The sequence below is a fragment of the Seriola dumerili genome, unplaced genomic scaffold (assembly GCF_002260705.1).
Source record: "Seriola dumerili isolate Sdu_G_001 unplaced genomic scaffold, Sdu_1.0 BDQW01000242.1, whole genome shotgun sequence".
NCBI classification, from domain to species: Eukaryota; Metazoa; Chordata; class Actinopteri; order Carangiformes; family Carangidae; genus Seriola; species Seriola dumerili.
The window spans coordinates 646,072-673,727 of NW_019174497.1; the positions used below are offsets into that span (position 1 = coordinate 646,072).

Below are 27,656 nucleotides of genomic sequence, written 5' to 3' on the forward strand. Positions count from 1 at the left end.
CTGCATGGGCTTTAACTTGATGAGAATACAGTTTTCATAAGTCTGTAAGAGGAAAATTGCACTGCTTTTATCTTAGCTGGATTACACCACCACCTCCAGCATTCTGAGTGTTTATATATTGTGTCATTTCCTAAATTTCTATAAAATAGACTCACAATAATCTCTGACAAATTACCAAAAAATAATTCATACCCAGTGAAACCTTGGGCTTCAGTGCAGTTGCCTGCTTTTCCCACAACATAATCTGTCTCTGGGTTTTCTGCAGGTAGAGGCTCTTGTACAATGAACCATGCTGCTTTTCTGGTTCATATTCAGAACAGAAGTAACCAAACTCATTCATCAGCTCTTGGTGTGTAGCCCTCAGCTGAAGCCCTCTTCCTCTATGTGTTTCCTTACATCATGTACCTACAGTGTATTTACAATATCACACAATACACTAGGGAAAATATCATATGTATATATTACGTTCTTTTTAAACTGAATATTGGGACAAATTTTGGTGAAGCACTTTGTCATATAATTCTAATATGAACAGTCTGTCACTTATATTTTTTGCAAAACCTAAAAGCAGATTGTTTCAGCTGTGTGAATCTCAACAAAATTATTTTCCTCCGTGATACAATGTCCAAAACTCCCACTCCCACTCTTCATATCATGTTGTGTCTTGGTATCAACACATGTAGTCAACAGTCAGTAATATTAATTTGACTAATCAATCACACATTCATTGCAAACAATATCCAGTGCAACCAATCAAACCTCCACGAGCGATTTCCTCCTGTGTCAAAAATTCATGTAAACAAACTGATGTCAAAAGAAAATCTTTTATTGCTCATTTTACAAAGTATTTGATTATCTTTAGGTCATTTTCAGTTTAACTCTGCAGGTTTTCACACTGCTGTTGTCCCACATATAGAAAAGCTTTTTGTTGGGATAGTAGGACAGCATGGCCAAGATGCCATTAGCTGGCCTTAAATCAAAACTTGCATCAGAAGGACTCTCTTTCTTTAAATCAAAGGCATATGTCACTCTTCTGTCTGTGTCATCTGTAAAATATACTATCCCACACACAATGAAAGCATTTCCTGCTTTAGCTGTGGGGTAGAGAGTGTTGATGACAGACTCCACAGACAATGTGTCAGCGTTGAGCTTTGCAACCATTGTATTATCATCTGTATCTGATGCAAAAATGACCCACAGTCCATTTTCATCCACAGCAAACTTGAAGTAAGTCTTTGAGTTGCTGAAAAGATAAGCCAGTCTGTTATATCTGCTGTTTGCCATGGTCAGAGTGTCTATTCTCCTAGAGCTCAGGTCAAATCTGTAAAGTGAAAAATTGATCACAGGCAAGTTAAGAACAAAAGGACACGTTACATAACATAAACATAAAAAAATTCAGTATGGGTAAGTTACTAAGGCAAAAGCAAATTCTTATATATGTTTAACACAAACACTTACTTTATAATCTTGTTTGTTCCTGCATGGTGGAAGTAAAATGACCCCTTGTAAATAACGTGGCCACACCCCTGGTAGAACTTCCCGACATCTATAGGTTTGTAGGTCCTGTTCTGAATTGCTGACATGTTCTCATACTCCAACAAAATTCGACCTGGGGAAGAAATGTTCAAATGTTACATCCACAATAATTCACAAAACTCTGTTATAGTTGGTCTATAGTTGGTGTATGAATCACCTGAAAAGTGATCAGCCAGCCAGTATCGACCGTCATCCAGCTGCGATACATCTGACATCCAGGCTCCAAAAGTGGTGATCATGGTGGTGGCTTGCTCCGAACATTTAATAGTTTTAATACTGCACTCTAAATGAATAAAGGTGTGTGTTTTAGTATTTGAGAAGTTATTCGATAGATAGATAGATAGATAGATAGATAGATAGATAGATAGATAGATAGATAGATAGATTTTTCTAACCAGATCTTTTCCTTCTCTCATTGCCTGTCACATTGGTCTTGTTGGAGGTCTGGTGTGGATATGAAGAGTCTAGAGAAAACGGAGGAAGAAAAACAAAAAAGACCAATAATTATTTTCACAAAGTTTAAAAACATGTTGGATGTTAATTCTGTGTTAACTCTGTATTCTTTGTGCAAGGTCATCATAAATAGTGTCACTGCTAATGTATTTCACGGAACATTTGAAAAGATTGAAAAGCTGAAGAGAGATAACATACGTCTCATGTTTCTGCTGCTATTGAAATTATGCGCAGAAAGTGAGGCTGTAAAATTAAATGAAACGTGTATGGATACATCAAGGCTTCTGTGCATACTAATGATGTTATAGTGCAGCATCAGATGCAAAAGACAAAAGGCAATGTTGTTAGGTTATTGTTACTTTTACGTATAATTCAAAAGAGTGTTTCCTACTTGTTAATGATTTATTTGGTGTCCCTGTAACATTCTCATCGCTGTCGTCTTGATGAAATGATACTGACTCTAGAAGATAAAACAGTATTGGGATCAACATGTTTTTATTTTCATACAGTCAAAGTTAAGTTTGTCTTTAAAGTTTCCCTGCAACTCAAAATGTTTTGTTTACCAGGTTCCTTTTTTGTGTCTACAAGTTTCTTAGAGTCAGTATCGTTCATGACATCTCTGGTGTTGTCAGGTGGATGTGGTGTTGGTGATTCTGCAGAAAGAAAGGTAAGATTCAACTTCAAAAGATGTACAGGCATTAAATATCAATGCCAACAACACTCAAATAATTCACTGTTGTATAATAGCCTACTGTAATTCACAAAGTTTACTGACCAGTTTTTGTCCCTTTCTTGTTGCTAGTTAAATTTAGCTTGTTGTCCTGGGAGTCTAAAGAAATAATATGAGAAACACTAATTGATATTTTCTCATATCATCATATCATATTGAAACTGTTGCAGTCAACACACAACACACACAAGCTTCTGTATGACTGTGGATATTTATTGTGTTTGCAGCCACTATAACTAGTAAGCAGCACTCTCTGTTTTTTGAGCAACGTGATTATATTATTATACATCATACCACTAGTAATGTATTTCAGCATGGAATGAAATAATCTTCAAATCCACATTTTGAAGATGATGGTTAAACATGAATGTAAATTAGCTGATACTGATTTCAAATACAGTAAATATAGAATGACAGTTTCTTACCACTTGTCATGGGTGTTTTAATCATGGTTCTGCTGCCATTGAAGGCATCAGTGTTTTGGTCTCCAGAAAGTGGGTCTGTAGTGTGTAATGAGACATTGAAGTTGACTTATTGTAATCGTGTTATAGTGCAGCACTGTTCATTTAAATACAAGAGACAAAAAGGGTTTTAAAATTATAGTTTGTGTAAATCTAATTCAAAACACAGGATTTCCTACCTGTTAATAATTCTGTTGCTGCCTCTCTAATATTATATCTTTTAGTATCATTCAACGTGACATACAACGAGATATATTGTAAGTAGTGTCCACCTGTCATAAAACCTTTAATGTTTAGTTTAACCGTACCAGACTGTAACTGTAGTGTAATGCCTGTTTAAATATGCACTAGCCAGCACATGGATGTTGTTGGATGTTTATGGATATCATGTGGATGATAATAGAACTGGTAACAAATACACAATATTAGTTGTGCAATGTAAATCTGAATTATACCACTGCTAATGTATTTCATTGATACTTGGATGATGGACAGCTTTTGAGGGAAGACAAAAAACTGCTGAAACTAAATACAATACATATGACACATGACTTACCACTTTGCATGGGTTTATCGATAATGGTTCTGCTGTCATTGAAGGCGTCTCTGCTTTGGTCCGTAGAAAGTGGGTCTGTTGTATAAAATGAAATATTATATATAAATATTCATGGATGGTGCTAAATGCAGAGGTCAAATTCCCTCTGTATAAATATACTTGATACTTGATACTCAAAACAGTATTTCCCACCTGTTAATGATTGTATTGGCGTCCCTGTAATATTCTCTGTGTCGGAGTCATTCAAGGTGTTGTGTCTGTTGTCTTTAGGAAATGATACTGACACTAGAAAATAAAAGGTATTGAGTTTAATATGTTTTTTCATGTAATAAAAACACAGTTACTGTTTTTACATTCTTTTCTAATATAAAGAGAGGGTATGAGGTTGAATATCCTCTGTAAAGCTACTGAAAGTCCACTTGAATGAAAAAACAGTAAGTCTCAAATGGTTGCTTACCAGCTTCCTTATCTATGTCTATATCTACATCCCTGGCTTCATGAGCTGAATGTGTTGGTGACACTGGAGAGAAGGGGAGCATGATACAATGTTAAGATCAAATCTGTGTGTACAAACATTTCATGAATTAGTTCCAGTATCTCCTACCTGGTAATGATCTAACCGGAGCCTCTGTGCTGGTTTCAGTCCAGGTGTCATGTCTGTCGTACGGACCAAATGCTACAAACTCTGATGAAAATAAAACAGAATTAGGTCAATCAGATCAGGCAGTCTGTTGTCATACACTACAGTCTGATTCTTACCTAATATTGAGGTATATCAAGGTTGTGATAAAACATGACAGTTTCTCACCACTTGTCGTTGTAGTATCAGTGATACTTCCATCACTGCTGTCATCCCAGTCTATAGAAAGTAGGTCTGTAGAATGAAATGAGACATTAGATTACAAATACCAATGATCTTATTATGCAGAGTCTCTAACTGGGACACAAGAGACAAACATGGGAAAGTTTACAACTACAATTCAAAACAGTATTTCCCACCTACTGACACTTCTACTGCTGCCTCTGTGGCATTTCCTGTGTTAGTATCATTCAAGGTGTCGTGGCTGTCGTCTGGATGAAATGATCCGGACTCTAGAAAATAAAACAGTTTTGGTTTTAACAAGTGTTTTTCATATAATCAAATATAGGTCTGTCTTCAATCTCTCTGCTGATAACATGGTTGTTTACCAGGTTCCACTTTAGTGTGTACAACTTCCCCAGAGTCAGTCACATTCAGGACGCCTCTGGCATCATCAGCCGGATGTGGTGCTGATGATTCTGCAGAAAGTAGAGTTTTGTATTAGACATCTATTGTTTCCAGTGGTGGAAGGTGACTAAGTACATTTACTACTGTACCTAAGTACAGCTTTGATGTATTTGTACTTTATTTCCATCTTATGCAGCTTTATACTTCCTCTTCACTACAAGAGTGACATATTATACTTTTAACTGCACTACTTTTATTTAACAACTGTAGTCACTGGTTACTTTTTTTTTTTACATAAAAACAACCACTGTCAAAGATTAGTTGCCCCCAACCTTTCTGGCTTGCGAATCCTTACAAAAAAAAGTGTGTACTTGGACTGTTTGTTACGTTTCAGACGTCTGTAAGTTGTTAGCAGTTCCTCCAAAGAGACATTTCCCCTCCATTTCCCCAACTGGTCGAACCTCTAGGTTGAGAATCCCTCGACTAAGCTACCTAACTATATATATAGAAGTTAAAATTGCTGCTTACACACTGATGTACAAGATTAATGATCTAATAATGTCATATATAAAAATATATTTGTCACAAGAGACATTTTGCTGTGGAACAAGTACTTTGGATACTTTAAGTACATTTTGTTGATAATACTTCTGTACATTAACTGAAGGAGGATTTTGAATGCAGGACTTTTACTTATAATGGAGTATATTTATATTGTTGTCATGGTATTTTAACTTTAGTAAAAGATCTGAACACTTCTACCAACACTGCTTCTTTCACAGTTTAAATATGAAACTCATATTTGCATAGTTGGCATGAGATTACATTCATAGTAAAAAAACAAGAACACAATAAAACAAGAATAGAAAAGTAACTGTGAAAATCTGACATGACCATTCATAAATATCAAGATTTCATACAAACATGATAATAATGTGTCCTCTTTCAGGAATTTGTGATTTTCTATTAAAAAAATAAACAAGCATGCCAAAACCTTACCCATGGCAAACACGCTTCTCGATTTATAGCCCTCTTTCTTTGTATTGAACCAATTTATGAATTAATGCTGGTCATAGTCTTATATTCTTTTCTAATATAAAGAGAGGGTATGAGGTTGAATATCCTCTATAAAGCTACTGAAAGTCCACTTGAATGAAAAACAGTAAGTCTCAAATGGTTGCTTACCAGCTTCCTTATCTATGTCTATATCTACATCCCTGGCTTCATGAGCTGAATGTGTTGGTGACACTGGAGAGAAGGGGAGCATGATACAATGTTAAGATCAAATCTGTGTGTACAAACATTTCATGAATTAGTTCCAGTATCTCCTACCTGGTAATGATCTAACCGGAGCCTCTGTGCTGGTTTCAGTCCAGGTGTCATGTCTGTCGTACGGACCAAATGCTACAAACTCTGATGAAAATAAAACAGAATTAGGTCAATCAGATCAGGCAGTCTGTTGTCATACACTCCAGTCTGATTCTTACCTAATATTGAGGTATATCAAGGTTGTGATAAAACATGACAGTTTCTCACCACTTGTCGTTGTAGTATCAGTGATACTTCCATCACTGCTGTCATCCCAGTCTATAGAAAGTAGGTCTGTAGAATGAAATGAGACATTAGATTACAAATACCAATGATCTTATTATGCAGAGTCTCTAACTGGGACACAAGAGACAAACATGGGAAAGTTTACAACTACAATTCAAAACAGTATTTCCCACCTACTGACACTTCTACTGCTGCCTCTGTGGCATTTCCTGTGTTAGTATCATTCAAGGTGTCACGGCTGTCGTCTGGATGAAATGATCCGGACTCTAGAAAATAAAACAGTTTTGGTTTTAACAAGTGTTTTTCATATAATCAAATATAGGTTCGTCTTCAATCTCTCTGCTGATAACATGGTTGTTTACCAGGTTCCACTTTAGTGTGTACAACTTCCCCAGAGTCAGTCACATTCAGGACGCCTCTGGCATCATCAGCCGGATGTGGTGCTGATGATTCTGCAGGCAGAAAGATTAGATTTAACTAGAGGAAATGGTAGAGACATCATATCAATGCCAATAAAAGTAAAGAGGTAAACAGTAAAAAGTCTCAAAAAGCCTTAAATCGAAGTCATTAACTCATATAATTGTTTTGTACTATATGTAAATTCTGGATTATTTCCTACCGGTCTTGTTCATTGTTGGCCTGCTGATGTTTTCTGTGTCAGTTTCATTGAAGGCCTCCCTGGTCAGGAGAGGAGGAGATGAATCTAAATATGTAGAGTAAGAGGAATGGAAAGTTAACCTTTGTCTTTTGTTCATACTTAAAAAAAACTGAAAAGTGAAAACAATGATCCACTACTGAGTGTTTACAGCCAGTGGCAGTGCGTTGTGGGTTTCTCTTTCATGAGGCGTGGTGGTCTGTGTGATCGGGGCTATAGCTACCACTGAGTCCACAGAGGTCATGTCTTCAATATATTTGGCAGGAATTTGTTTATTTATTCATTCTGGGTGAGTAATCCTGCAGTTAAGAACCAACACTTTGTGGATATTTTATGGACTAACTTACTTTACAGTATTGAATACAGAAACAAAACAAATCCAAATAATCAAACTATTTAACCTCAGTATCTTTAAAGTCCTGACTATGACACTGTGTGCGGACAATTTGAATTGGCTACAGTGGATTATCCTTAGTAACCGAGTGCATTAGGACTGAAAATATTACATTTCAACATATTTAGGTAAAAAGGGTAAAACAGTACGTTACCCTCCTGACTATGAGGATCGACAGTGAAGAGGCGGAGTGCTCAGGAGTGTTCAGAGAAGCTTCTTGGGATATTTCTGATATTTTTTGACACCAGCTTGAAATCAACATGAATTCAAGGGGACCACAACCACACTAACAAGCTGAACTTAAAAGGCTAATATTTCTTATTTTTTCTTTAGGGCATTGGTGTCAATTCTGTGAAGAGGTTCTTAGCAGTGATTAATAAACATGCTAGTTTAGTGTAGAGGTTACTTACCCCTCAGCATGTTTGTTTGCTGAACACGTCCCCTGGTCTTATTTCTCTCTTTATTAGAATAACAGGCAGGACAGGCTGGACCGGGTGGGCCTGGGGGACCCGGTGGACCCGGTGGACCCCGAGGACCGGGAGGGCCTTCAAATATATACATTACTACAAGTCAGAGTAAAACTAACCTAATAAACACTACTGCTGCTCACTTACATTGGCTCTTTACAACAACAAGCAATCCAAGAAAAAGTGAAACTTTTTTTCTAATTTAAAGCTCAGGCACAGAATCAAAACTGAAACAAAACTTTACCAAAAATAATGGAGGATTAGTTCACAGTTTGTTCATTACATCCCACAACAGGACAAAATGTTAAATAAAACCATCTCATTGGCAGTGGGGCTTAACAGGTTTGTCCCGAAAAAAAAAAAAAAATCAGCTCAGAAAACAAAACACACATTTTGTTAAATTAGGTGAAAGCTTTTCAGGTTGAGTCTTGGGGGAATAGTGGATGTAGTCTGACTGACTTTGTGAGATGTGATGTCTCCTCCCACTATACATTATTCATGACAGGTTCAAGTGTGATGTCGTCTCTCACCCTCACTGAGAATGTCGTTGCAGGTTTCGCCTTTCAGTTGCAGAGACCCAGGGTCTCCTTTAGGTCCCGGTTCTCCAGGGGGTCCTGCAGTATACATTGACAAGTTTGTTGTCATTAGTTCAAAAGAATGAGTCAAAAATGGGGAAAAAAAACTAAAAACAGGATAATCATCTGTTAATTGTAGGACTGTGAACCTGTCAACAGATGATCAAACAGGAAAAACCTTTAGACTTTTTCTAAATGAAAAATACAACCGGTGTCAATCTGTGACGACTTCAGGAAAGACTGAAATGTCTCAGTAACTGAGTGAGAGATAAACACTTTGTCCACAAAGTGATTTCCTTGGTGAAAACAGTTTAAACTACAACAAAATACGGCATAATTAAGGTGTAATCAGTCCAGTAAACAGCTCTGTGATAGCTATAAACAAAGTTTCTTGTAAACAGTGAGTGGGATGCTCCTGTTACGTGACAATAGTTTCACAATGGAAGTCTGTTTCAAACTTGTGACTGCCTTCTGTCTCTGAGTGTATTTGTCTTTGTTTACTGAGCAACACTTTCACACAGGGTTAGTCCATAGAGTGGATTATAAGATTTTTAAATTCAACAGATCTCTAACCTCTTCTGCCTCTTTTCCCCTCCGGGCCGGGCACACCCTTGGGTCCCGGTGAACCAGCTCTACCAGGCAAACCTAACGGGCAAAAGTACTTTGTTATGCTGTGACAAATTCAGCTTAGCTTTAAGTAACTGATGCAGTTAATTAAAATGTCTGTTTTACCTGGAGGTCCAGGTGGACCTGGAAAAAAGATCAGATACAATATCACACAAACTGAAAACAATAGAGGCATCAGGAACCATAAACAACACAGGGTTGTAATGGAGAATATTTATGAGGTGCACCTGTTGAACAAAGTCCTTTGGAGCTGCTACACAGGTCGATGAGGGATTTGACCTGAAATTAAAGAAAAAACAACAACACTGTAAACTAAGCGATGCCTGTAAGTACACCTCCACAAACGTAGGAAAGCTCTCCGGTACAACTCATAGGACGCTTTACGTCACACATTCCTTCAGTCACTTGGAAACAAATATCCGTTTTTATTGTGTCTTGTCCTGACAACTGCAACAGTGGTGTCAAGAGAGAAGATTACATCTATTATTAGCTTCACATTATTCCCTCTATTTGATACTCAATTAATTGTTAATATAATTTTTTTAAAACAAAAATGCCAAACTTTCACTTCTTTCAGCTTCTCAGAAGTGAATGTTTGCTGAGTTTTTTTTGTCTACTGCAATAGAAAATGTATTATTTTTAGGTTTTGGACAGTTGATTTGACAGAACAAACAATTAACTTACAATGAAAATAATCGGTTGCAGTCTTCCCCATTATTATTGGTAATTATTTATAATTTCAAAGTAAAGCTACTGAGTGATTGAAGTCCAGGCTTGGTTTTAGTCAAATAATTGAGTATCAAGTGATAAAAGTGCTGTCAAAATATACAGTAGCGCCCTGTGAAGAAATGCCAGATCCCAGAGGATGTGAGTACAGTCAAGGGAGGAGCAGGCGATGGTCATGCTCCACTACTCAGAGTATTTATCCAGGAAACACTCAATGGAAAAACAGACCCTTTCTTAATCACTGCAACAGACTCCTGAATTCTTTGCATTGCATGGAGATGTTTCTTTTCCCAAAAGGGAAAAGAGAGGAAAGGTTTCTATTATATGTGACAGAAAAAAGTGTTGATTCCTCCCCCTGTTCTCTCTCATAATAACAGAACTCAGAACTTCATAAATATAATTTTTCATATCTTACAGTACAGTGAACAAGCTGGAATATTCACAATCTCACAAAAAAGAGCCCATATTCAAGTATTTTGGTGTCTTACAGGGACCATGGAGTATGACATCAGCATCAGCATATCCTTCTTCTCTTGACTTTGTGTTGGTTCTTCCTCCTGGTTCCTTCTGCTGCGGCGGAGCGTCTTCAGGTCTGCAGCCTCTCCAGGGTCCCCGGACGGGATTCCCGCCTGCAGCTTGCAGCTCTGTGACAGCTCCTGCATCTGGGCGTCCAACCTGACCAGCTCCCCCGTCAGCTCTTTCTGCCGAACCAGCAGAGACACTAAACCCGCAGAGCTCAGGAGCAGCAGCGCACACATCCCCACCAGCAGCACTCCCCACGCGTGAAAACCTCCACTTCCCTCCTTCATGTCTGTGCCCTGCTTCCTGGTACTCTGCTGCACAGCGATCTGGGCTCTGAAATTCACAAGCACATACAGCACATATCTGAACACCTGCCAAAAGATGAGACGTCACAGGGTAACTACGCTCGGGCTGTTGGAGAGGAATAAACATGTCAAAATCTGTCTGCGACTACAGTGGGAACCACATGATGCATTGCGCAACAACAGCCATCTGGGAAACAGTTACAGTAAAATCTCAAGGGTTGCTTGATTTAGAAGCGGCTAATGAACATATTTCCAGAATGACATTTAATTCAGACAGTGTACTGCTTCTTGTCTTTCTAGTACTCTTCCTCTCAATATTGTCACCAACCCATCTTACACAAAATGACATGGAAGTGGGATAAATAAGTTGTGAACAAAGGGAACATTCTTTGGATCAACAAAAGAGCTTTCAGAGCACTTTCAGTAAAAGACTGTGAGTGTGTGGAAGTGCATGTGTGTGTGTGTCGAGATATCCTGTCTATGAAAAGGGTTTTGATGTTTTTTATTTATCTAAATATACTTCTTCCAATATAGAATCAATGATGCATATTTTTTCTCAACTTGTGTCGGTGTACGAGTCACTGTATTTAAAATTTCCTCAATTTGAAAAAGAAGTTCAATCATTCCGGTTTAGTCTCTACTATAATGGAGAGAACATGTTTTTCAGCCAGTTTGGGATAAAAGCCCCACCACTAAATGTGAGGCCAATATCTTGATCAACAACATACCAGCTATTCAGTGGTACTGAACTTGAAGGAAAGCTCATTATGAGGACACAGCCTCTTCATGAACACTGTTTTCCCTTTCAAGGTTGCATCTGTGATTTCACACATTGGAGAAATACAGACTGTGCACAGAATTTTTTACATGAAATTCTCAAGGCATTAGCTTTTAACATGATAAAGACAACTGTTTCTCATTCCGCTGTTTCCGCGTTTGAACTGCTGAGTAAATCCCTGCTTCATTTGTCACAGGTCAGTCTGACCCAGCTAATTAATTTCCCCCTGAAAAGCCTCCTGGCTTGATGAATTGGACAGTGGGGTTTCTTTCTTTTATCCAAAGCTAAATGTGAAGTAAGCCCATCTAAAAAAAATAATACAGAGCCCAACCCATGAAAGGGTTTTCCATTTCTTATGGATAAAAAACACTTTTTTTCCAGTTCTTTTTGAAGGTGCTTTGAGGTTTAGACGTGCACTGTTATCTGGCCTGTTCAATGTTCTGGTACTTGTTACCCCAAGGTGGCAGTGTTCCTAAGCAACAAGTAAAGTGAGGGCTTAACCGAGCATTTATAAACGCTTGAATCACAGTGATTTATTTGGTTGGAGAATCCTGATCGTTTTAAAACCAGTGGAACCAGCAAACATAATACTTTTTTTTTTTTTTTTTTTTTTTTTTTTTTTTTTACAAACTGCACTGTCACTTGTCAAGAGAAGCAACGGGACAAGAGAAGTAAGTATCATTGATACTTTAATCGTTTCTTAGTGAAGAATTAAAAATGGTTTAGATCAGTAAAGATATTACTTTAAAGTTTTAAAGATGTGTTAGTACCACCCCACCTCGACTTTTTACTGTGGTGTGTTAATGTAGAATTAAATGTTGGACTACGTGATGTTTAACATAATAAACCATTGTAAAGGATGTGAGATTGTAGTTATGTAATATCATTAAAATGATGATAGACTCTAATGACTGCACCCTGATACAAACAGTTCATCCTAAAGCTTCATGTGGGTGTATTTTGGTTTTAATGTGTGCAGGGGCTTTGTTGGATATGGGCACTGAAGGGCAGGAGCATTAGAGGGGATGAAAAGGAAGGTTGTCCACAGAATAAAGTTCTTGTTTTGTCTGCTGGTTAAAGGAGACAGGTGCTGTATGAGCATTGGTCAAACTTTATCTGCAGCCACACGGAAGACACAGTGAGCCTGTTCAGGTGTGTGTACGAGTCATGAAGGGGATGCTGCCGCTGGAGACACTCACCATCGGCCCCATGGTGGTTGACACAGTGTCTGAAGTCACCGCCCTCCTGCTTCTTCTTCTTCTGCTGCTGCTGATGCTCTTCACCGCCTGGAGCCGAACAAACCAGTCACACATATCAGGTAACGGACTGCAGTTTCTGTACCTTCACATTCATTGTATAGACTGATGCCCAGGTAAACACGACTACAGGTGTAAACAGACAAAAGTAACAGGAAACAGGAGAAATCTGTTTTAAATCGTTTCTTTCTAGATGTTTTGTACTTTAAAAAGTAATAAAATTCATGCAAATAGTAATGCAAGTAAATTCTCTCCAACCCAGGGACAATGAATGAAACAGCATGATTGTTTGTTGATTCACATATATGAAGATAAAGTCTGAAGATAAATTCAATACCTCAGATATCCCATCAGCAGACTGGATGCTTTCTAATAACAGGAAACTATCATGTCTTAATTCATCACCTGTTTCTTTCTGCCAGGTCCTCCTTTCTTGGCAGGACTCGGTCCCATTATCTCCTATGCCAGGTTCATCTGGACCGGGATCGGAACAGCGTGCAACTACTACAACAACAAATATGGCAGCATTGTCCGGGTGTGGATTAATGGCGAGGAGACCCTCATTATAAGCAGGCAAGTTCTTATAAAATAAAACACTTTGCACTCACAGTTTATACCACAAATCTGTAATAAGATAAAGTCAAAGCCTGGCTTCCCTTTTAGGTCCTCAGTAGTGTATCATGTTTTGAGGAGCGCCCACTACACGGCCAGATTTGGGAGCAAAAAGGGGCTGCAGTGTATTGGGATGGAAGGGAGGGGTATCATTTTCAACAGCGATGTCCCACTCTGGAAAAAAATGAGGACATACTTTTCTAAAGGTGAGTGATTCGCGTAGACGGAGGTGCCCTATTTCATCTTTCTTTCTACATATTTCCCATATCTAACAAGTTAACAAAAATAATTCAAACTCAAACCGGATGGTGATAGAAACATGCTTCATGGAATTTGAATTACTGTACTGTTATTTGGTTGCTTTACAGCCCTGACAGGCCCCAGCCTCCAGAGGACAGAGGCAATCTGTGTGAGCTCCACTGCCAAACACCTGGACAGCCTGCAGGAGATGACCGACTCCTCCGGACATGTGGATGCTCTCAATCTGCTGAGGGCCATAGTGGTGGACATCTCCAACAGGCTTTTCCTCAGGGTGACGCTCAATGGTCAGCTGCATGTTCACTGTCTGTACATTCTACATTTAAACTCTGCATTTCCTGCCACTAAACAATATTTCCAGTTCTTGCACTCAAGCCTGCAGCTCCTGACTATTTTTTTGTTCATAATAACTCAGAGAAGGACTTGCTGATGAAAATCCAAAACTACTTTGAGACCTGGCAAACGGTTCTAATAAAGCCTGATATATTCTTCAAGATTGGATGGCTGTACAACAGGCATAAGAAAGCAGCGTAAGATGCTCACACATAGTAAACCAACATGTGGATGGTTAATTCTTCAACCTAATCTTTGTGTTGCCTTTTGTGCCAACAGCCTCGAGCTGCAAGATGAGATGGAGAGCCTACTCAGGATTAAAAGACAAATTATTGATAAAACTGACAAGCTGGATGATGATGTCGACTTTGCAACGGAGCTCATCTTTGCACAGGTCAGTCTCTCGCTCTCTTGATGAATCTACACAAACTGCGTCAGAGTTACTGTCCTGATAATACTGTTTTTGCTGTGTTCTGATCACCTCCCTTTCTCTGTTTGATAGAACCACGGGGAGCTCTCAGCAGATGACGTCAGGCAGTGTGTGCTAGAGATGGTGATTGCAGCACCTGACACACTGTCCATCAGCCTCTTCTTCATGCTGATGCTGCTGAGACAAAACCCAGACATTGAGCTGAGGATAGTGGAGGAGATGAACACAGTCTTGGGTGAGTGCATTTGCGTTGCATTAATTTCAGTTTCACTCTGTGGCAATATTAAACTATTCCAACAATCCCTGAACGCTGCGTTTTTCACTTCCAGCTGACAAAGGAAACATTTGTTATCAAAGTTTGAACGTGCTGGAGAGTTTCATCAACGAGGCTCTGAGGTTTCATCCTGTGGTTGATTTCACAATGCGGAAAGCTCTGGAAGACGACAGCATCGAAGGCACTGAGATCAGGAAAGGAACCAACATCATTCTCAACATTGGTCTTATGCATAAGACTGAATTCTTCCCCAAAGCAAAAGAGTTCAGCCTGACGAATTTTGACAAAACAGTAAGTCAGCTTAATGTTTAGCAACAAAATGTGGCTCTGAAGAAGAAAAAAAAAGCACCAGCTCAGTCTTTACCTCCTCTGTTTGGCAGGTGCCCACTCGTTTCTTCCAGCCCTTCGGCTGCGGGCCTCGTTCCTGCGTGGGCAAACACATCGCCATGGTGATGATGAAGGCCATCTTGGTCACTCTGTTGTCTCGTTACACAGTGTGTCCTCATCAAGGCTGCACCCTCAACAGCATCAGGCAGACCAACAACCTGTCGCAGCAGCCTGTGGAGGACGAGCACAGCCTGGCCATGCGCTTCATCCCCCGGACCGCACAACCTCGACACAGTCAGCTCTGAAACATAGTGATGCTGTTACATTATGGATGAAAACCATAGCACTGTATATGTTGAAGTGTGTAACTGCATTAGGCCTGCTGAGCTGTTAATACTCTCTTACACTCCACTCCTCCAGCTTCATCATATTTCTAAGAAGTAAGAAAACAGTACATTTGTGTGTCACAGCATGTTTTGCAAAGCTTGACAAACCTGGGCTTTAAGGAATTCAGTGTGAGGGTTCAGCCCACGCAGAGCAGTGCAAGAATGATTGTTTTGTCCATGCGACACCATGTGGAAAACCAGAATCTTGGAGGGTCACAAAATAATTCTTGTGACAGAAACACCAGAAACAATATGGCACCAACTCACACTTCAGCTTGAAGAAAATCTGGACCAAGACAAACAGCTGAATGTTTTTCATTTTGTTTTATGTTAGTCAGTGTTAGTATGTCGCATTAATAGTTTATATACACTATGTGTTCGCATTACATCGGCAGTTATTTGTACTAAATATAATCAAGGTAACAATATGGTATAGTGAGAAGTGTTAGTACACATCATGTTATAATTTCAGTACACACCACTTGAATGAATAAATTATTAGGAACATGTACATTAATACGATGTATACTGATGAACTGTATTTCTCATGTCAGATCTGTAGTACCTTACATGTAGATGCATTTGGGAGATTTGTTTCTAGTTAAACACTGAGTAATGGGACACCAAATCAACAGAGGTACAACGTTACTAATACTTTTTACAAGTTCATTCAATAAACACTGAGATATTTGTTCCCATGTAGCAAATATTAAATATAGACCGAAATGAGAAGAGAGAACTTTCATAATATCCCTCTTTGCCTCAAGTCCAGCACATTATAGCCTGTATTGAATAAACAATCACGGAGTCAAACTGAAGTTAATTTACATGTGTAGAATTTATTCAGAAGTTAGCAGAATGTAGTGACAGGCACTCTAAGAAACAACGATTTCCTCTGTACCACAGGCACAAATCAAACACACCCTCTTGGCATTAGAACATAAGGCGTTGGGTTAAAGTTGAGTTTTAGACACTTTGTTAGCGTCATGTTGTGTTTTCAGAACAGGACACAAGCAAAAAAGAAAAAACAGTAAAGTAAACTTTCCCTTCAGGTTAAATTAAATAAAAACAGGTTGAGTCATGTCACACAAACTGAAAACCAAATCTGTTGCAGTGCAATCAAAACAGTACATGAAGCACAATGATTTTTTTTTTCTTTGAAATTAATATAAAATACTTTCTGTAAGAATATAAATCCAATAAATATGTTTTCAATACTGCATTGATAGAAAAATATAATAATCAAGAACCACAAAAACCCACCTCTCACCGAAACGGACAAACCAGAAACATGAGTGCATAGACAATCATATCACACAGAAGGCAGCATCTGCAAAACGTCACCATGATGATAAATGGACAGTATGGACATCGCAGAGTGAGATCCTCGCTGCTATATTTAAGACAAAATATGCATCACAGATGTAAGAGTTAAGTGAAACTGCTGCAGTTGGAGGTTAATGTCGGAATAATGTCGTCTTTTAGACAAACGAGGCTGTGACCTCTATTTGCTGCATGGAAACATCAGCAGACAAACAGGTTCTCCTTGAACAGAAACTCTCTGTTAATGTTAGTTTGCTTCGCTGAAAGAGTATTTAATTTCTCCTATAATAGTTTGGCCAAAGTCCATACCAGACATTTTGAACAATTAATTTGGTACTCCTTAAAGATATCATTATCTTCCCTGTGTTTCTCCACAAACACCTAATAAATAACATCAGTCAATCCAATTTAAGGATTAGAGTTATTCTTTCCATTTTAAAACACTATTACTTCAATCAGTACTGATGAACATGAAAAGAACCAAAAGGTTTAGTTAATAACAGCAGTGAACTGCTTTAAGATACTAAATGAAAAATTAAACTCAGTCTTTATGTCTATGTCTCACTTGAATCCAAATGGGCTTCACTGTCATCTCACTGTGCTGCATGCAGACCCGAAGCAGAGAAACTACTTCATGATTTCTCCGTTATACTGAGAATATCATAACTAGTATTCATTTCACACACAATGTTTTGACCATTTCAGTCTTCAAGTCATTTTGGAGCCCTGTCATCAGTTTAAGACATTAGTGTTATTCTGAAACACCAAACACCCACATAAAATTAAACAAACAGTCTTTTGGCCCTGAGGATATTATCAGCCATGACTTTCAAACAGATGTGATCCTGTCAAATATTCTGCTAATTTAACTGTTAAAATCATTGATCTGTGGACATTAAAACCACATCCTACTAATTAACTTATAGTGGAAGAGATAAACAAATGGTGAACACTGTATTATAAAGATGAGAATGCACAACATCAGATGTCTCCCCTTGTGTTCTGCACTACAGCTCTGTGTACCTTCCTCTTCAGTGGTTGACGGTCTGGTGGTCTGGTGGTCTGGTTGCTTAGTCGTGTCAGTGGAGGTGTTGCAGTTGGGGCTCAGTGCTCCTGTAAAGCTCTCTGACAGTGGTAGATCAGGCAGTCGGGCAGGTCAGGGACTGGAGAGCGCAGCCACACGGCCAGCGTGCCCGCATGCACACGGCAGTGCATCAGACACGGCTGATCCTGAAGGAGCCGACAAGATAAGATACCTTCCATCCCTGTGGGGAAAGTGATAGGGGTTACTCATCAACAGCCTAAAATACATTAGTGTAGGTTGCATTTAAGGCAAGTGGAACTGTTGAATTAACAAATAAATACATTCTTTCTAATAAGGCACACTTTATATTTATAAGTTACAAATAAGAGCTCTATCAATGTTTAATAAATCATTTATCAATACTTATAGACGAGCAATAAACCATTAATAAGAAAACTTCTTAGTGCATCTTAATGTTTTTATGTTTTTGTGCAGCTTCATACATATACGCTTAGATTGTTGCTTAGGTATTTATCATTTATCAATGTATTTTTTACTAATTCCACATGTCAACTTTTAAGCTTATAGCCTGAATGATTTTCATTTTGTCATGAACCGTAGTTTTCTTTCTTCTCTGCTGGTGAGCTGCTGCATACAATTGCCCTCAAAAGGGATAAATAAAGTTGTATTGAATTGAATCAAATCAAGTTTTGAGTTGCCCTGTGGTGAAAAATCCCTTCAGCTGGTATTGATCCTCCGCCAGCATAACTGCCGTTTTAGCTTAAATGGATTATTACTGGTCTATAAAGCAATAATAAATGATTGATTAACATTATTAAAGCCGTTACAAAAATACACCTATATAAGTGGAAAAACTAATGATTAATAACTAATGTATAAACTTGTCTCACAATCTTGACACAAGTTCCACTTGCTTTTTTCAGCAGCATCTCATCATCATGATCATCACAGCTCAAATATGTATTCAGATGGTAAAGACCATGAGATGGGGTTGAAAGCTGTGGAAAAGTTAGTAAGTTGAGCTTGTGTTAAGAGGGTCAAAAATGAGTTTTACGGTCTTAGTACCTCAATTAACTAATGTAGGTACCACAATGAATAAATCAGATCACTGTAACACGTAACATGTTAATGCCATGGCAGGTCATTACACACGTCAAGCATCAAGCATCATGTCTCACATAATGTTGCTATAAATTGACAGCTCAGCTTTGGCATTTCAGTTGACAAGGCTGCGATCAATAAGACAACTGATTGTCTTCTCACCTATGATTTCCACAACATGAAGCTGCAGTTTCCGCTTCAGTACATTCAGTGTGGCTGTGAGGGATCCCTGGCCATCACTTATCAGTGTCAGATTCTGCTTTGTATCATGAGAGAAGGCCAGCCACATCGTCCCGTACTCCTCTGTGGACACCGCCAAGGGTCTGCAGGGAAACGTGAAATCAAAGTAAGCAACTAATGGTCTCTGCACGGCCACACTTTGAATAAAAGCAGAAAAATATGTCACCTGATGAAGCTGGTTAGGGGGAGTTTGTATGAGAACTGCACTGCCTGAGACGTCTCAACAGGCAACTGGTAAGATACCGTCCCAACGACTTCAACATGAACTGAAGGCGTCTTCACAGTCAGGGAATACTGGTACACTGCCACACTGTGGCCTGTCAAATCCTCCACTGGACTGTCAGACACACAGGATACCTGAAAATAATAATATCCTTTAATATGAAAGACTAATAAGGACAATAAGCTTTCATTGGTAATTTTCAGCTCAGTACATTACCTCTATCTGTTCTGAGTCAAGATCTAGAAGAATGTGTTGAATGGCAGAGTCAGAGGAGTTGGAAATGAAAATGACCAGCACTAAGGAATCCTCTTTCTGCACATGACATGCTGAGAGATCCAGGCTTTGGATGGTGCACAGAGGAGTGATTTCTGAGTGGCAGAGTTCAGAGAGCTCTGCAGGCAGATGAGAAATGAAAAAGTCTTTAGGTCTGTCCGGGTCTTCATGTGCAGCAGGATCAGCAGCTACCAGATCATTATCACCGATGAGAGAGGGGTTACTTCCTTTTATGTTACTGTCACTTAACTCAACTTCTATTTCACAGGTGCCATTTGCAGTAGTGAGGCCCTGAGAGAGCTCAGATGTCTGTGCGGATGGGGAAACGGCCAGTTCTGAGGTGATGTTGGAGTCCAGAGGGTTGTGACACAGCAAGTTATCCACATTGGTGGGAGTAGAGACAAGGGAGGTGGATATTTGTTCAGTGGCACCCGAGGAAGAGCTCTGTCCTTTGGCTTTTCTTCTGAATCGCTGGGGCATCGGCTCAGATTTTCCCATCTGTTAGAAATCAGTTAAAGTTAAGACAATACACTTATGGCAGCACTTATTGCAGCCCTCTAGCATTTTAGTCGAATGAAACACTAGAGGGCTTTTAATTTGAATGGGTTACAGATAGTGTATTAAAACGTGATGCAGTAACTTTAACATTTGGAAATAAAAACCTGCCTCCAATAGACCTGTTACCTTCTGCTGTTGAGACAAATAAAGGCCCTGATCACTCTTTGAGGAAATGCAGAGGCAGAAAACCATTGAGGAACCCAGACGGAGGCTGTGCGCTGTGTGAGTGACAAACTAACTTTCTCTCCAAGTGATCATTTTACAAGTACAGTAAAGAACAGCTTTAGAGGGAATTCAGCTGTATTAAAATACTGTGTATGTGAGCACAGAGAGTAGGAGAGGAGCTGACATCAGCTGACATTAGGCAGAATCAAAATACAACGTTAGTTGTATACAGTGGTTCCACAACAGTTTTCGACTATGTCCTCAATTTCGCACATTGACTACACACGGTCCAGCCATATACAAGGCGTTGACCTTGTCTTGTTCAAGGCCTGATGAAGGCCTGATGGCTGAAATGTCATATTATAATAAGGTGAGTTCATGTGATGTGTGATTCACTGCTTTTCTTTTGAACTTATATTGTCCAAGTGTGCAGGTCCAAGTGTAAAGGTAACTCATACAGAAGAATTTGTAAGCTCACCAGACACACAGAGCTTTGGGAGCTGAGGCCGAAAAACAGAGAGGAGGCCAACTGCTGTTTTTCTTGTTCGGGCTCAGGGGTTGGTGTCAGAGTTGGAGTCTGACTGTGTGAGCTGTCAGCATCCACCTGCTGGCTGGGTGACCGGAGGGGACTGGGGACCTCCACCTGCGCAGCTTCCTCCACAGCTTCCCTCTGCGCCAGGTACCCCTCCCTCCCCCACACCCTCTTCACTCCGTCCAGCTTCAGAGTTGTAGAGCTGAAAACAGAGAACCACCAGTGTGAGTTCAAAACAAGAACATAATTCTGTCAGGAGAGGTATGCACATTGTGTCCACGTACCCTCCTTTGTGTGAGAGGTCAGCACTGTCGCCTGACAGACCAGAGCTCATGGACAACAGTGTAGGAGACTGTCTGTCGTTGATGCTGCAGGAGGACATGCTGATGGGCAGGGACAGGCCGTAGGGCTCCAGGCTCAATGCTGAGAAAGACCACACAGTCAGAACAATTCAAAACAAGTCAGTGGACATGTTGCCAACTGTGCCACAGTCTGAAAATTTTATATTGTTTTTACCTTTTGCCTGAGCTAGCTCCTCCTGCCGTTGATGAGGAGGTTTGTATGGAGCGGCGCCAGTTGCCAACGCCTCTGACACAAATCCATCCAGAAATGACAAAGAGGAATCCACCTGGGAACCAACATCATAACAACTGCAAGTTTGAACTGCTCCTTTACTGAGGAGGAAAAGAGCTAATAGAAAAGTTCTGCAGGATTTGCAAATTAAAGATGTCGGTTGTGAGCGCGTTCAAATACATTATGTTTTTATCATTTTGACTTTGTTTTGCCACAAACGACAAAGAAATTGCAACATGAAAATTGTGTGTAATTATTAGAATATTATTCTTGTTCTTGGCTGATACTGCATCTGATACTGAACGCAGTTCTGTGGTAAACCCCACCCTTCAGATGACTCCAGACATGCTAAAACAGCTGCAACGATAACGGCTGAAATGATGATCTCTATTATTTTGGTAAACACTGCCATTAATCTAATTGACTGTGTGTCATGGACGGCAAGTGTGTGCAGGCTTTTTTTTCCCCAACCATCAGAGCAGGGCCCACAAAGTGACATCACCTGCTGTGGCTCCAAGAGCTAAATCATTTCACGGTGACAAGTTTCAACACGAGTGAACATTTAAAATCAGATTAAATGTTTTCATGTTCTGAACATACACAATTTCTATGAATATTGAACATTACAATCATAAAATAAATATACTCAAACATCATTGTTGTAATTCTGCAGCCCTCCATGTATGTTACCTCCAGGGGCTCCAGGCCAGTGTCTCGAAATAGCACCCGGCCTCGTAGTTCAGAGTCTTGGCTGAGGTACTGCAGCTCCTGAGCCCTCTGTCTCAGCACTGTGTCCATCGAGCTGCTGTATGTTTCAGAAACTTCCTGAGTAACAGAAACACCAGCCCTACCCTCACAGAGCTTGGTCATTGCCACGAGGACCCAGCTCTTGGTTTCACTGCTGGTTTGCTTCATGTCCAACAGCTTTGCCAGCAGCCTCAGGACGATGGCTGGTTCAAGTTCCTCCTTCAAATGAGAGTATTCACCGAGGACCTGAGCGTGGCAGAGAGGGGACAAAGCCTCAGTGTATCAAACAGGTAAAGAGACGTACTGTCTTGTGTCTTATGACAAAGTTTTTATCTGCAAATCTGGGTTAGTACCGCATCCTCCTCTATATGCCCAAGTTCCAAACCTTTTTGCTTGCAACCCCTTACAACAAAGCAGTGTCTACTTGTGACCCCTCAGTACCTTTCACATATGTCCATTCTGTCTTTAGAGGCCTAAAGAGGTCAAAATGATCCTACATTTCACTAGAAATAATTAAGTCTGGAAAAAATAAACATCATCCTCCTCCTACTCATTATTATTGCACAAGAATTGTACAAACTGCTGATGGTGCTTATTTTATAAACATCACTCACCCAGCTGATGACTTGGAGGAAGCGCTGAGGCAGCTTGCCAGGCTCTCCTTGGAGCAGAGAAACATATGAATCCACAGCAAACAGCCTCAACTTCCTGTCCTCCTCCACACTGTCAAATCCTGGGCCATTAAAGATAAATTAAACACCGTAAATCAAATCAATATCAGTATCAAATTGCTGAACTGATATCATAACACAGGGACACCAATGAATAAGATGTGGTTATCTCACCCTCAGACAGCAGCTTAAGGAAACTGTTTGGGATGTCAGGCTGCATCATGTCTCCACCCAATGAAAACACTGTGTTCATGGTCTCAATGAACCACTCATTGTCTGGTGCATATGTATAATGTTTATAGGAAAAAGCAACACAACAAATAGGAAGAAACAAGGTGTGAAAAATCCAACAACAGATTATTAAAAGGATCGGATTACCGTTTTTCAACCAAAAACTAATTCAAATACTATTACTTTACCAGAAGCTTCAGTATTGGGAAACTGAGAGATTCAGCCGCTCACTGGGCTTAAATACAGTCCAACACTGTTATCATTTAGATTTTGAACCACCAGTGTAGGTTTGCAGGCAAGTCATAGCTGTTTATGTTCCACAGACAAAAAATATAGTTGACAACCTTTCTACCAGTTTTGTTTTGTTTTGTTTTTTTACTTTTCTCATCTGTGTCTGTGTGAGGAGAGGGAAGCTGTGTAAAACTAATCAATTCAACTTGAAAAACCCATTTTGACCCATTCTAATTGTCAGAAACAATAAGCCTTTATCTTTATTTTCAAAGGCCTTGACAATTGCCCCTTTTAACTGTGTTTAAGTCCAGTGAAAAGCTGCAACAAAGAGGTACAGTTAGTTTTAGTAAATGTATCACTTCACCACCATGATAAAGTTATACTATGCATAATAATCAATGATCAGAAAAGTTGTAACAGGATGAGAGTTGAAAAACATATGAGATAGAGTGGATGGGTGGATATGATTTGTTTCTTGGATCAGTGAGGCAACTCCAGTGGACACTGCAGTTTGTGAATGGCTGTAATTCTAAAATTTAGATCAACATACTGTTATTCTACGTCTCTGGTTTATTTTTGTGAGGGGATTCCAGTTTTCCAGGTGCATGGGGCCACCAGAAGTAAATGAATGTACATTTCACACTGAGCACTGTCACACGCTGAAGGATATTTTTCTGCCAGTTCTGCCACCTTCCCCACCAGATCAATAGTAGTGTAGTCGTCTGTACTGATGCGCAGAAACTCCAGCATCTTCTTGACAATGACCACGACATTCTGGGCGTTAGTGATCCGAAAGAGCAACTCCAGCGTCTACAAGAGGATGGAGAACGCACCAAATCCCGTAAACCTACAAAGTCTATGACCACAATATCCAAAATACTCCAGAATCTGCCTCACCTCACGCTTGATGATGAGGTCAGGGTGATCGAGACACTCGATGATGGTCATCTGATGTTGCAGAGCCAGTTTGGGATCCTGCTGGACCACATAGGTGAGGGCTTTTAAGCCTAAAATAACACATAATATATAGAGTTTATTTGAAATCATATGAAATCTTGATTGTCAGTGGTGAAAAATGACATTTATCAAATCATGTTTTCTTTGGATCTTACCTAGATATTTGAGATTTATCTTCGGTGACAGAACAAAGTTGCCAATGCACTTTGCAGCTTTTTCCAAAAGATCAGATTTGGGATGAATTGTGTAAATACATTTTACACATTCATACAATATTGCTGGAAATAAAGAGAGATGTATGTAAGTGGCTGATGGGACTATTTAAATTATTTCAAACAACCACATTTATTGGTAACACTTTGACATACCATAGGTGATGTTATGATTCATCTCTGCTCTACGTAACGACTCGTCAAGGACTTCATACATGATCGCACTCGTACTGTGATCACAGAACAGACACATAAAATCCATTTGGAAGAATTAAATAACGAGGTACAACCACACATAATCATATAGATCCAGTTCATCTGGAGACAGAATAAGCAATAATCACCTCGGGTCATTTTTTCCAAGTAAGGACAGTATTCTGAGAAGCTGGATCTGAAGCCATGGAGCAGGAACACTGTGATAGTTAAAATCCATGGGCAACTTTCCTCCCACCACCTGCTTCAGGATGGTGACGAAACTTGCTGTTAAGTCTTTATAACCTTCTGGATTCTCCTTTAACAAAAGAAAAAATATATAACACGAGTAGATTACACCATATTTGATCAAACCAAGATAATGTTTTTCTCAATAAGGAAAAAAAAACAGACTACCTGGATCATCTGTAAGTAGATGTGTAGTGAAGCTGTCATCACACCGGGATCCTTGTCACACAGAGCTTTGCGAAACTTGTTGTGGATGTGTTGAACTTGATTCGGTGCTATTAGGTAGAACTTGTACAGTGCCAGGACTGCTTTTCGTCGAATGATTTCTCTACAAATATGTCACGAGAGACATGTAAAATATCATAATATCTAAGCCAATTTTTCATCCTCCATTTACCGTACGAATAAACAGGTAACTAATTGAACTGGAAAGGTGACAAACATTTCTTACTTTGGGTGATTAAGTTTCTCCTCCACCAGAGGAAGGATTGCAGGTATCATATCTTTGGGGAACATTTGGCTGACAACAGTTAGAGCCATGCAGACTTCAATAAGGTTTGTGCTCTGAAGATCCTGCAAACACAAAATACATCAACATCCCTTTTTCTCGTTCATACTCAAGATGACGAATGCTGTAAAAACCTAACACTCACCTTTAACACAGTATTCACAAGAAGAAGAAGCAACTCATGACTTTCGTTCAGAAACAAGGACACAGCAAGGTAACCTGCAAATCACACAGAAAACCATTTTTGCCTGTGGCAGCGTAGGAGGATGCAGTGGAGTTGTTTCGTGGTTGCATAAATACAGTTTAAAAAATCAAAAAACTATGAATCATGCTCCTTGTGTTGATCGTGACATTAAGTGAGTAATGCAGAGCTAGTGAGTAAGGACTCTGAGGAATGACTAAGCTTTTCAGCTAACTACAAAAGAACGTACCAACTCTCTTCTCCAGAACAGTGCCTTGCTGAGCCAGTTTGATGGCGTGAATGTAGCTGAAGGAAGCCTCATAACCCAAGCTTTCACAGTAAATCGCTCTCACCATTAGCTCCTTCATCTGCCTCTGAATCAGATTATGTCACAAGGAAGAAGTAAACATTTTTATTAATTACAACATGATTAGACTTATTTCAATATTCTGGTTTCTTGTGCAAAATGAGAGTGGAAAATCAGGAGAGCTGTACCATGGAGGTGTTGGGGGAGGACACCTGTTCTTTGATAGATGCCAGTTCACGTTGAATAAGTTTCTCTTCTTCCTGAACAGGAGAAACAGACAAGTACAGACTACAAGAATGAAGGTCTATGGTAATACTCTGATTACCATCTTTGACCATTTTACTTTATTCATTATTTTCATTTTATTTTACCTTTTAACCAAAAGATGTTTGTACCTTTAATGATTTCATACAACCATTGTCATTTATTTCATGATTTTTAATGGGTGTCTAGGATATCTTCTACATTGTTCACTTATTGGAAAAAAAATATAAATTGTTTACAATTCAATTACTCTAATCCTAGTACTATTAGTTTTTATAGTAGTTTTAATAGTTTTTATATAATTTAAGTCTACATCACACATTGAACATCTGTCTGCAACTTGATAAAGGTTAGTGGACTGTGAAGATACAAGGGGCAACTAGATCTGGTTTGTTGTTCTAATAAATATATTAGTATGCTGTCAATAAATCAAACCACTGCACATTACCTCTTACCATTGTCTTAAGTATAGAACACAATGTATATCAAGTTGTACAGAGACTTGCCTCCGTCCATCACAATGCACATTAGCTGCATTTTTATTCCACAATTTTTATATCACTCCAGTTGAAAACAGGGACAGTCTGGAACATTTACTGATTGCTGCATTCATGTTTTTGTGATGATTGCTGATGAAGAGCAGCAGGATTTTTTTTTTCTCTCCAAGTTTGCCTTCCAGGTGTAACCTTCCTACAACACAGTTTGTGAATGTATTGTATATTGACAGCTTGACTGAACATCTTGAGTGTCTGAGCTTATCACAAGCACATGAACGCACCAACGAGGACAAGCTGTCTCTATTTCACCTGAATCACCACATAATAATACCACAGCAGAAACGAGAGTCTGTTTGTAAATCAGTCTAAAACCTAGCACAGTAATGTAGGGATACTTGGCATGTAGAAAAAAACTGTAGTAAAAAACACAAACACACCTTTTTGAGTTAGCATAGTCATCTTAGCAAGCTAACGTTAAAGCCTATCATCAAAAACTGACTACGACTCATGTTGTTTCACCTGAGCTCCAGTTTTAAAGGACAGACTCACATGTTTGGACGTTAGCTCAGTGATTCCTCTGATGAGGTTTCCTAGTTTGGAGGTGGAGGACAGTTTTGCAGATCCAGGCTGAGAGTCTAAAGACAGGAGGCTAGGCAGAGCTGTCAGGGTCTTCTCCACAACATCGCTCATTTTGGCAGGGAAAAGCGTGTTTGGCAGTTGGCGTCTTTCCTCAAAAATACACTTATTAAATCATGTATCCATCCCAGTGAAACTCTATTACACAAGGACAATGGACGTTGCCTGCTAAACATTTAAAATTATCACAAGAGGTAAAGTGCTGGCCTGCCAGTCGGCCATTGTTTTGATTCAGCAGACTAGCTTGTTGACGACGTCACTTCCTCTTGAATTTGGAAAACTTTATTTGACACCGTGAACAAAAACAGTGGCTGTTGC

General features: G+C 39.4%; 3 protein-coding genes across 8 annotated transcripts; 1 reads left to right on the plus strand and 2 right to left on the minus strand.

Annotated features, from left to right (window-relative positions):
• Window positions 1–805: 805 nt before the first annotated feature.
• Window positions 806–10,887, minus strand: LOC111229563 (gliomedin-like). Of its 4 annotated transcripts, XM_022755923.1 has the most exons (27): window positions 10,430–10,886; window positions 9,443–9,494; window positions 9,321–9,338; window positions 9,162–9,233; window positions 8,544–8,627; window positions 7,957–8,091; window positions 7,117–7,200; window positions 6,860–6,949; window positions 6,671–6,763; window positions 6,480–6,545; window positions 6,276–6,356; window positions 6,129–6,191; window positions 4,925–5,014; window positions 4,736–4,828; window positions 4,545–4,610; window positions 4,341–4,421; window positions 4,194–4,256; window positions 3,929–4,021; window positions 3,737–3,811; window positions 3,145–3,219; window positions 2,765–2,818; window positions 2,553–2,642; window positions 2,381–2,449; window positions 1,932–2,000; window positions 1,694–1,819; window positions 1,459–1,609; window positions 806–1,321 (listed from the first exon to the last, which is right to left on the minus strand). In XM_022755923.1, the coding sequence occupies exons 1-27, from the start codon at window positions 10,748–10,750 to the stop codon at window positions 859–861; spliced, it is 2,817 nt and encodes a 938-aa protein (XP_022611644.1). In that variant the 5' UTR covers window positions 10,751–10,886; the 3' UTR covers window positions 806–858. The 4 variants fall into 4 exon arrangements, with proteins under 4 accessions (XP_022611644.1, XP_022611646.1, XP_022611645.1 ...); XM_022755925.1 differs by lacking the exon at window positions 6,129–6,191 and having other exon boundaries at window positions 10,430–10,887; XM_022755924.1 differs by lacking the exon at window positions 2,765–2,818 and having other exon boundaries at window positions 10,430–10,887.
• A 1,308-nt stretch (window positions 10,888–12,195) lies between these two features.
• Window positions 12,196–16,158, plus strand: LOC111229564 (aromatase-like). 2 transcript variants are annotated; one of them, XM_022755928.1, is made up of 10 exons: window positions 12,196–12,217; window positions 12,627–12,864; window positions 13,225–13,375; window positions 13,466–13,620; window positions 13,783–13,959; window positions 14,088–14,202; window positions 14,285–14,399; window positions 14,508–14,670; window positions 14,765–15,000; window positions 15,090–16,158. In XM_022755928.1, exons 2-10 carry the CDS (start codon window positions 12,714–12,716, stop codon window positions 15,339–15,341), a joined length of 1,515 nt encoding a protein of 504 aa, XP_022611649.1. In that variant the 5' UTR covers window positions 12,196–12,217; window positions 12,627–12,713; the 3' UTR covers window positions 15,342–16,158. The 2 variants fall into 2 exon arrangements, with proteins under 2 accessions (XP_022611649.1, XP_022611650.1); XM_022755929.1 differs by having other exon boundaries at window positions 12,200–12,217; window positions 12,669–12,864.
• Window positions 16,159–16,241: 83 nt separating this feature from the next.
• ap4e1 (adaptor related protein complex 4 epsilon 1 subunit) lies at window positions 16,242–27,552 on the minus strand. 2 transcript variants are annotated; one of them, XM_022755922.1, is made up of 21 exons: window positions 27,252–27,552; window positions 26,130–26,201; window positions 25,885–26,008; window positions 25,599–25,672; window positions 25,397–25,518; window positions 25,114–25,273; window positions 24,849–25,012; window positions 24,661–24,734; window positions 24,448–24,570; window positions 24,233–24,342; window positions 24,006–24,145; window positions 23,048–23,160; window positions 22,817–22,935; window positions 22,146–22,448; window positions 21,399–21,510; window positions 21,167–21,305; window positions 20,829–21,084; window positions 19,571–20,125; window positions 19,298–19,488; window positions 19,054–19,214; window positions 16,242–18,010 (listed from the first exon to the last, which is right to left on the minus strand). In XM_022755922.1, exons 1-21 carry the CDS (start codon window positions 27,390–27,392, stop codon window positions 17,850–17,852), a joined length of 3,414 nt encoding a protein of 1,137 aa, XP_022611643.1. In that variant the 5' UTR covers window positions 27,393–27,552; the 3' UTR covers window positions 16,242–17,849. The 2 variants fall into 2 exon arrangements, with proteins under 2 accessions (XP_022611643.1, XP_022611642.1); XM_022755921.1 differs by having other exon boundaries at window positions 24,849–25,015.
• Window positions 27,553–27,656: the final 104 nt, after the last annotated feature.

Coding starts and splice junctions, on each gene's coding strand:
- LOC111229563 (XM_022755923.1), bottom strand. CDS start 10,750: ATGAAGGAGGGAAGTGGAGGTTTTCACGCGTGGGGAGTGCTGCTGGTG. Junction 7,201..7,956: donor GCAAACAAACATGCTGAGGG/GTAAGTAACCTC, acceptor CTACATATTTAG/ATTCATCTCCTCCTCTCCTG. Junction 4,829..4,924: donor ACACACTAAAGTGGAACCTG/GTAAACAACCAT, acceptor TTTATTTTCTAG/AGTCCGGATCATTTCATCCA.
- LOC111229564 (XM_022755928.1), top strand. CDS start 12,714: ATGAAGGGGATGCTGCCGCTGGAGACACTCACCATCGGCCCCATGGTG. Junction 13,621..13,782: donor GAGGACATACTTTTCTAAAG/GTGAGTGATTCG, acceptor GTTGCTTTACAG/CCCTGACAGGCCCCAGCCTC. Junction 14,400..14,507: donor CGGAGCTCATCTTTGCACAG/GTCAGTCTCTCG, acceptor TCTGTTTGATAG/AACCACGGGGAGCTCTCAGC.
- ap4e1 (XM_022755921.1), bottom strand. CDS start 27,392: ATGAGCGATGTTGTGGAGAAGACCCTGACAGCTCTGCCTAGCCTCCTG. Junction 22,936..23,047: donor CCTTAAGCTGCTGTCTGAGG/GTGAGATAACCA, acceptor TTAATGGCCCAG/GATTTGACAGTGTGGAGGAG. Junction 22,449..22,816: donor TCCTCCAAGTCATCAGCTGG/GTGAGTGATGTT, acceptor TGCCACGCTCAG/GTCCTCGGTGAATACTCTCA.